The sequence below is a fragment of the Nestor notabilis genome, unplaced genomic scaffold, assembly GCF_000696875.1.
Source record: "Nestor notabilis isolate BGI_N333 unplaced genomic scaffold, ASM69687v1 scaffold11750, whole genome shotgun sequence".
NCBI lineage: Eukaryota > Metazoa > Chordata > Aves > Psittaciformes > Psittacidae > Nestor > Nestor notabilis.
The window spans coordinates 54,026-62,999 of record NW_009912503.1 but is presented as its reverse complement, the minus strand read 5'-3'; the positions used below and the strand labels follow the sequence as shown (position 1 = coordinate 62,999).

General features: G+C 42.4%; 1 protein-coding gene across 1 annotated transcript in view; it reads left to right on the top strand.

The window, feature by feature from the left end:
* Window positions 1-483: 483 nt before the first annotated feature.
* LOC104409791 (multiple epidermal growth factor-like domains protein 11) overlaps window positions 484-8,974 on the top strand; it is a gene marked incomplete at its 5' end in the record, with an annotated part of 24,081 nt that continues 15,590 nt past the window's right edge. Inside the window, 5 exon segments of the mRNA XM_010019768.1 lie at window positions 484-612; window positions 5,352-5,480; window positions 6,958-7,086; window positions 7,570-7,695; window positions 8,759-8,887. Coding sequence (XP_010018070.1) covers window positions 484-612; window positions 5,352-5,480; window positions 6,958-7,086; window positions 7,570-7,695; window positions 8,759-8,887 — 642 coding nt within the window.

Sequence of the window (8,974 nt, the reverse complement as noted above, 5' to 3'; positions counted from 1 at the left end):
TTCATTTCAGCATTAAATTACAACACTATGGCTTATGTTCACTGTTAAAAAAATCTTTAGAAAAGTGTTAGGACAGTAAATGGGAGCGTAAGTTTTGCATTTCAGAAGTCAGGGAGATCATCAGGGATGGCCCCATAGTCTTGCATTATGTTGAATTATTTCCTTCGTCCTCAGTTACAGAAATGCGAGTCCTAGCTTGTGTGAATACAGATAATTTCTCTCTTCTGTTTTATGGCTTTCAGTATTCTCAGCTACTTGTTTCTATGCAGAAATCTGTTGCTTGTGTAAAATGGGTCACGTTTTATGATGCATGTAGCAGAGCTGTGCAGGCTTAACCCTTGAAACAGCTGTGGCTCTTAAGCAGAGAGTGTGACGTGTGACAAAGTAGATGAACAGCGCCCTGTGCTTTCAGACCTCTGAGATAGAATTTATACAGAAAATAACTAGGAACTCTGCTAAAAAATTAATGTTTTACATTTTCAGCCTGTCCAGATGGATTCTTTGGGCTTGACTGCCACCAGGTGTGCAAGTGCAAGAATGCTGCCAGCTGCAACCACATCCTGGGAACATGCCGCTGCCTCCCTGGCTGGCTGGGAGAGACCTGCGAACAGCGTATGTACAGGCTGCACTCACCATCCTCGTTCACAGACTCTCACAGTGCTAACATGGGTTTCTTCTGGGAATGTAGAATGACCCACCAGAGTACAGTTTTAGATAGGTCACATTCCTTTCCAAAGATGCCAAAAAAAGGTACAATTCTTGGTAGCTGTGTAAACAATCAACTTTTTTTTAACTGCTGTTGGCACTTGTCAAACATTATAAGCATCAGTTTTTAAATAGCAGAGCTGTCTCCTACCATATGACAAATCTCTGCTTTTTAATTTTGTACAGCGTCAAGAGACGAAATATTTTATCACTGTTTCTGGTCTGTCTCATCTAATTATCAATTTTAATGTTACAGATTACAAATGCAAAAAGTGGAAAAATCGGAGCTGGGACTACTTATTTGAGCATGACAAAATAGTTTTTAACTAATTCTTAGAAAAGTTATTTGTTTTTAAAAAAGACACCTTCCTAGATTTTCACAAGTATGGATTATCCCACAATCTTTAAGCTAATAAGGTTTTTTGTATGTTTGTGTGTATGCATATATAAGATCGGTTTTTCTGAGATACTGTTCATGAAATTTCAAGGGAAAGTAAATTATTTTCTTTAGTTATATGGCATTTCATATGGATATCACTGAGCCTGTTTGCAATATTTAGCAAATCTATGGGTTTTTTTAAGATTTTCAGGGTTTAGCCTCTCAACTTTCTCATTTCACTTTAAGATGATGTCTTCGTCTATACTTTCTTTTGAAACTGTGACTGTCATCTGCAGAACTATGTTGTAGACCTGGAGTCCAAAGCAGCTCCATAAGGAGCCAACTGTCATTGTTAGTGAACACTTTCACAAGATTTCTTTAATCCTTAGGTTGCAGATTTCTGCAATAGAAAATTGGTTTAATTTAGTAAACAGAGAGAAATGGAGAAATGTTACTTGTATTAAAACAATTCTATTCCCCAGCCATACACCATGTTACAATCAGCCATGTTTGATGGTTGTGCTTGCTCTTCATAATATTTTTCCCTTATTTTTCCCCACCACATGACATAACCTGTCTTCTGAAATGCTTCTCCAAAATACGTTGCTCTTTTTTTTTTACAGGAGGGTCAATGCTGGTATATCTTGCCACTTTTTAGATATTTCTGCAAAAATCCCACCATAGCAGTTCTTTTTTGCCTCCTCGTGGTCCCCCATAGGAAAGCTTGGATCTCTGTCTCTCACTACCTGTAGCTGGTGGTGGCAATACTCCCCTGTGAGTGTAGGTTAGTGAGCTGACCATGAAATAAATGCAGAGGCAGAGCCATTATAGCCATACCACAGAGCAGAAAAGGTGCTGCTGAACAGGTACAGTGTTTGTTTCTCAGTCACAGTCCATTTTTGCTGCCAAGCCAGGGCATTAGCAATATATCACCTTGGCCCTACCCTGCTCCTTAGACTGCATTAGGGATGAGAAGCTTTGTTTCATATTTCATTAAATTCAATTAAGAAATGTAGCTGTTTGTCAACAGCTTTGTGTGCCCACCTCTACTCATGAGAATTTAAAAAAAAAATTACTTTCTTGTGCCACAGCTATTAGAGCTTTATGCTGGATTGATTTATTCTTCACACAGGTGAAGATGCCAAAGCCTCCGAGGCCTCTTTTGCCTGTAAGTAAAAGAGCAAGATGAGTAAATTGTGTAGAGAGCAAGCTCTTTTTCTCATGGCTAAATGATGAATCTATATTTTAATCTTAAGACTGGACCTCAGCCACAGCACTCCAAAGGTGCCCAGAGTAAGGCAACCACGGGCCAGAGATGCCAGCTCACCATTCTTTGGTGTTTAATGTTTACCTTGCCAGTTCCTGGGACTCGCTAGCTCTAGCAGCTGGAAGGATAGCACTTATGTTCAAGTAATGAGATTTCAGGCAACGTGCTGGAGGAGGTTGAGAAATAATTTTGACATCATGGGATTTGAATTGATCTTAAGCCAGCCATGCAGTGCATTTATACATTGCTATCTAATTATGGGTAATATGGACAGTAATGCCTTTTGTTGAAGCTGCCTAACACTTTCCATTACAAGACCATGTTTTTCAATTGCTTATAAATGAATTATATTAATCTGGGATGAAATCTGCCAAGCAAGCTCTGTCTTGGATTGAGTTTGTATTTGGTGATTTTTTTATGATGGGGAGGGAGCTGGTAGGAGGGCTAAGATGTTTCAGGTTTCCAAGAAAGAGGTTTAGGAAAAGTATGTTGCCTATTTATTGGGGGGAGGGAGGTTTAACAGTTTCACAAAGTGGTGTGATGGCTTAGTGCTAAAGAAGTGAGGATTGGACATTTGGCATCTCTTTGTGCCAGAGGTGTAGCCACCTGCCTTTCTGTATACAAACCAGTCCAAATTTTGATGTCTAAAAAAAAACCCAAAAAAACCAAACCCCAAAACCAAACCAAAAAGCCACCCAAAACCAAACCAAAAATCCACCCAACACCAACACCACTCCTGCCCCCCCAAAAAAAATCAACCAAAAGTCTCATCTTGCAGATGGTTTGTGGAAGCTGAACACAATTCTGCATCTGCATTTTGCTCTGACTCTATTAGTACTAAAAAAGCCTCATTCTGGAGCTGTTGGGGCTCTGCAGGATCTTCACAGAAGCAGTTCCCTGTGGTAAAAAAAAGAGACCAAACTGGTCTGCAGAATATATGAGTATGAAAAGATCAGCTGTGCCAGCATCTCTACTCGTGGGAGCTGATAACCAGGGGTTTGACATTTCGTGGTGTGTGAGCACTTGACTTTGCAAATTCGCTGTTCGTTTAAAGCTGAAGCTTCATTTTGGGGAGAATAATGCACAGAAGCTACATGAAATCAAAGCTTCTGGACACCTGTTAGTGTCTTAGTGCTCCTTATTTCCCTGTTCTCCCTGGCATTTTTGATGGCTGTTGACTTCCAGTCTGGAAGAAAATCTCCAATTTTAGGTGTTCCTTACTCTGTGTGCAAAAAGGAATTTAAAAGACTGCAAATGAATAAATCCTCCTCTTACAGAGGAAAGACACTGAGAGGAAAATTTTGAAGCAGGAAGAAGACTAATAATTTAAACCTTTCTATTGCTTCTTCCCTTTGCATTTATCAAGAAGAAAGGAGAAAAGACCCAAGAATATTTGTACATTCAGTTGTGGAACTTCATAAAATAGTTTCAATATATCACTTGTTATCTTAATCTTCAGAAAAGTACTTTGATAATCAGGACTGTCCCACCAAGAAGATAAAAAAGTTTATATCCACCCAATAGAACATTTAAAACCTTCTTCTCCAGAAATTTCAGCTTTCTTACCAGAACTTTCACTGGAACACTCCTGTGTCTTCTCAGTAGCGTAACAAGAGCTTTGCATGCATACTCCAAAAACCTCACACAAACCACTAGTAACCAGTCAGGGGACCTGGTTATGAGCTGGTTTTTCCTTTGGCTTGGTTATGATATAGTTCTGGTCTGTATTGTGGAAATATTTAGTTCTGCTCCCAAAACCGAGCCAGATCTCTGTAGGATGGGCTGAACTTTTAACTTGGCAACCAAGCCTCATTTGCAGAACAAACTTTTAGCTGTGATGGGATTGAGCTCCTGCACTTTCTTGTGGTTTCAGTGTGGATGGGGTCCAAGCAATGACAAAAATGAACACTGTTGAAAAGAAGTACTGGGAGAAAAGGTGTCTGTGGGAATTGTGTTGGGAAACTGAAAGTCCTCATATGGGAAGAACAGGGCTGAGAATGGGTCAGATACATCAACCAAGTTCACCCCTGAGGTCAAGATGGTTTCATGCCTCACTTCAATCCCCAGGGATGTGTCCTTCCACAGCCCTGCATCTTATTCTGCACTCTGACACCCTCAAAGGCATAGAAGTTTCGGTAAAATGTCATTGTTTGTATCCAATCCTGGGAGATGTCACACTCAGTGAGTGCAGGACACTTCTGGATCAGGGATCAGGTCTTTTTTTGCCTCTCCAGTGCATGCCAGCAGTGCTGTTGGCACAAGAGGCTGACATCTTTGTGCAAGTGAAGGAAAGCCTCTGTGAGGCAGGCATGAAAACTATGCAAGGAGTCTATATCCAACTTCATTGACTCATTTTGCATTTTTGGGGTGATAGCTGAAGAAAACAGGGTAGCAGTACCGTCTATCTTTCACCATTTAAAGCTATCCAAATGTCTGCCATTTTTTATATGCAGCAGCACTGAAAACGGAGCTGCAGCAGGAGTACATTTGCGAGATGGCTGTGTTAAGTTTTCACCTGGGAGCCAGCTGCTTAACTGAACGCGTTGAAAATATCACCCCTCTCTGACCAAAGAATGAGACTCTGGGTGAGCAAAGGCATCCAGCTGTGAAAAATGAACACTGAAAACAATGAAGTTGTCAGTTCTCTTACCAGGATGCAAATAAATACCTGGGCTGTCAAGCTGGCGGTTCTGCTGGACCATTAGTTTAGCACAAAGGCATTCTGCAGGGCAGGGCATGACAGCTGATCCATCACCTGAGCAATCCTGCCCTTTGCGAAATACCTGTTTGGAACATGTATGATATGTATTTTTAATCCACGTTATTTAGTGTCAGGCATGGTTAATATATGAGCTTACACACCCTTATGACATGAAAAGTGTGTCACTGGAAGCTGGTTTCAAACTGGTTTCCCTGTCGCTGGGTTGTGTCTCAGGTTTGCTCTGCGCAGCGCCTCCTTTGATACTTCTTATGGGATTTTATGGAATTCTGTCGTTGCAGCCTGCCAGGGGGACAGCTATGGGCCAGGCTGCAGCCGCACATGTCAGTGTCGCAACGGAGCATTCTGTCATCATGTAACTGGGACATGCCTTTGTAGCCCAGGGTGGAAAGGAGCCACCTGCCAAGAAGGTACAATTGGAAATTCAAACCCCTGCTGAAGAATTATAAGAAGGAAAAATTGCACTTCTACTCAGGGGGGCTTTGCTGGTATTTTAATTGTCAGCTCATTGCCCTGTGTTGTTATTGGTTTTCTATCTGCACAATTACACGGATTGGTCCATTAAATACATCTGTGACACCGTGCTGTAGGGGCTGGGTGTAGGAACTTGATATGCAGGGCAAGCTCTGAAGCAGAGTCATAAACTGGAAAAAGAGCTGATTCTGAAGGCTGATTAAGGAAGAAAAGGTCCATAAAACTCCCAATTATGACACTGAAATAAACCTCTGGGGTTTTTTTTCTATGGCCTGCTTTACTGTCCCATGTGCCTGACTGATCATCCTCATTACTGTATACTGTTCCAGACATAGGCTAAATCCAGAACATCTGTAAGGCATTGGGACTTCCAGTCTTGGCAATTAGACTGATACGTGTGACTCAAATACAAGCCCAACTCCAAGGAGCCTTAAGAAAAGAGGCTGGCAAAGAAAGGCTGCCCTGAGGCTTACATTACACATTCTAATCCCTGCATACAAGCCACCAGAAAATGTCAATCCATCCCTGTTGCAGAAGGCTCCTTTTTCTGTGCCTCCCCTGGGAGGTACCTGGCTCTGTAAGCCATGCCACAGAGCCGGGGATACTGCTGTGGATACTCCTATGTATGCTGCAGTCTGGAGTCAGCACTAAAATTTTCTGGTTTGCATGAAGGCCTCAAATACAAAACCAAAGCAAAAGTTAAAAAAGCTGTTGTCAAATATGAAGACTTTGCCAAACATGACCTTTTTCTTTAATGATACATTTGAGTATTCCTTTTTTCTTTGGAAGTAAGGTGGTAGCGTGTGTGAGGCTGGGTGAGCTGTCCTCTGGTAACTATGCTTTTTCAGAGTGAGAACTTGCTCCTGTTAACATCTTTAAAAAGTGCCACTCCAGCACGCAACAGAGGTGTGTATTTTTTGTGCCAAAAAAGTAGATTCTATCCATAGGAATTGGTTGTGATGGGAATCAATAAACTTGCTTAATTAAAATTAGGTAAAACGTGCAATGCCACAGCCAGCTGTGGGTAGCAGGATCAATTAGAAAAGGAGTTGTGATTTTAAGAGGACTACAAAGAAACTCTGAAAACAGGAAATCAATAACTCCATTCCTTGATGCTGAGAAACCTGGTAGGAACCAAGAGATGTTTTTCATAGGTGTGAACAGAAAATCTTGAGGCCTTTTGCTGGGTCACAGCTAACTCATTTAATCACCTATTTTGTTCCCAGACCAGTTTTACACTGGTCTGTTTAATTCCTTATCAGTCATGGTTCCATTTGTACTTATTTGTACCTCCCATGATGCCTGCATGATCACCAGGGCAAGAAGAGGTGTAAGCTGGGAAAGGTTGTGTTTAACTTGTGTTCTTCTCCTACCTTCTTAATGGAAGGCTTTTGTCCTACCTCGTCTTTGCAGCCTGTCCCACTGGATGGTATGGTGCAAACTGTCTCCAGCGCTGCATCTGCCATGGCCAGGCGACATGTGACCATGTAACGGGCGAGTGCCAGTGTCCCCAGGGTTGGACAGGGATAGCTTGTGAGCTGGGTGAGTCTCTTCGTGTCCTCCACCTTGTTTCTGTTGCTGTGCAAGGAAATTCAGTTCTGATGAGGTCTGGTTTGAGACAGCCCAGGAAAAAGAGAGGAGGGGGAGAGGGCTGGAGAACACCAGGTGTGGAAAGGCTGAAAGAATTGGGGTTGTTTAGTCAGAGATGCAAAGACTGAGGGGAGATGTGGTATTGCCACTTGAATATACAATGGTGCTAGAAACTTGCTGGACAGAGGAGAGGAATAAGCTATTCTCTGTCCCTTGGGGACAGGGAAGATAGGCAATGAGCTCAATTTGAGGAGTAAAAATTAATGTAAATCCTCCAAGAGGAAACCAAGTTATTTCTAGAGAATTCTGTTAAGGGAGGCTTCAAAATATCCTTCACTGAAGGTTTTTAGGACCAGCCTATTTCAGAGGCATAAGTGTGTTTTTCTGGAGTCCTTCTAGCTTGGCCCCCCATCAGTGTCTCCTGTCTCATTTCAGAGTGTGGGGACAGGAGATGTGGAGAGGGCTGCGAGCAGAACTGTAGCTGCCACCATGGGGTTTGTGACCAGCACTCGGGAAAATGCATCTGCCATGCTGGCTGGACTGGGGACTGCTGTGATGTTGGTAAGGGCAGTTCCTTCTGCAGATATTTTAACACTCTCTTCTGCAATCAGCCATTTCCTCCTCCGCAATATGAAGTCCATTTCTATTTTGTATCTTGATTTTCCAATGTTCTGTAGGCCAAAGAGAGATAATGCCAGTGTGAGCGCTCACCGAGTGTCTCGGAAGCACCACAGGCAGGTCTCTGCCCATCTGCATATACATGCCCTTGTCCAAACATTTTATGTCCTCCTACTTCTGTTCCCTGCCTGCTGAGAAAATGAAGGTATTTCTCTACCTTATGGGTACAAGGAAGAACATATAAGAGAGAGTGAGTTGTAAAGAGAGTTTGCCAGATCAGCCACATGCTGCAGTACCTCTGTGGGCCGTTGAGGGGGAGCTCAGCAAATTGGACTGTAACCGTTCAGTTTGTACCAATCTTGCACGTGGTCTAGATTGCCCAGATTTGACATAGCTGTCTGGTGTGTTTAGGGCCATGTAAATCCCTGAAATAGAAATCTTGTAAGCAGTAGATATCAGATGACTTGAAATGGGTTTTCAGCTTCACCATTGACATGTTGTGATTTTTTGCAAGCCACAAGCAATTTTCTGATGTCTCCTGTGGTGCTGAGGACTCGCAAAACCTCAGCCATCAGCATGACCTGTCAAGTCTTCACAGTGCTCACCTTCCTTTTCTTTTGGCCTTGCGTTCTCTTTGATCACTTTGCAGAGACCTGTGAGGTGGAAAGCAGTATGTGGATACAGCATATTTTCACCGTTCAAACATCTGTTCCTTTGTGGATAACCATGTAAATGTGAATGGCATCATCATCTCTATAGACACCATCTGGATTTGTACTCTTGACTAGGACTAAGTCTTTGCAAACTTTCACATGCAGACTCATTAATAGCCAATGCTAAATGTTTTTAATATTTTTAATATATTTTCAACTATGTTTTCTGGGCATGCAGTCTTCTAAATATATATCACTATGTGCAAGAAGAACAATATTGGTTCATTTGCCAATGACAGATGCTTTCCATGCAGCAGGAAGAACTGTTGCTCTCTCTCTGCTTCTACTCACAGTCTGCCCTGTAGGATTTTTTGGCAAACGGTGTGAGGAGCAATGTGACTGCATACACGGCTTGTCCTGCCACCATCAAACTGGAGCATGTCACTGTGAAAAGGGATGGAGAGGGAGACACTGTGACAAACGTGAGTGCATGCTGGGTGTTTATTGAGGGAAGTTCGGGTCGACACATACCTTTCTCCCAAATCTAGAGCTGACAGGATCCTTTCATT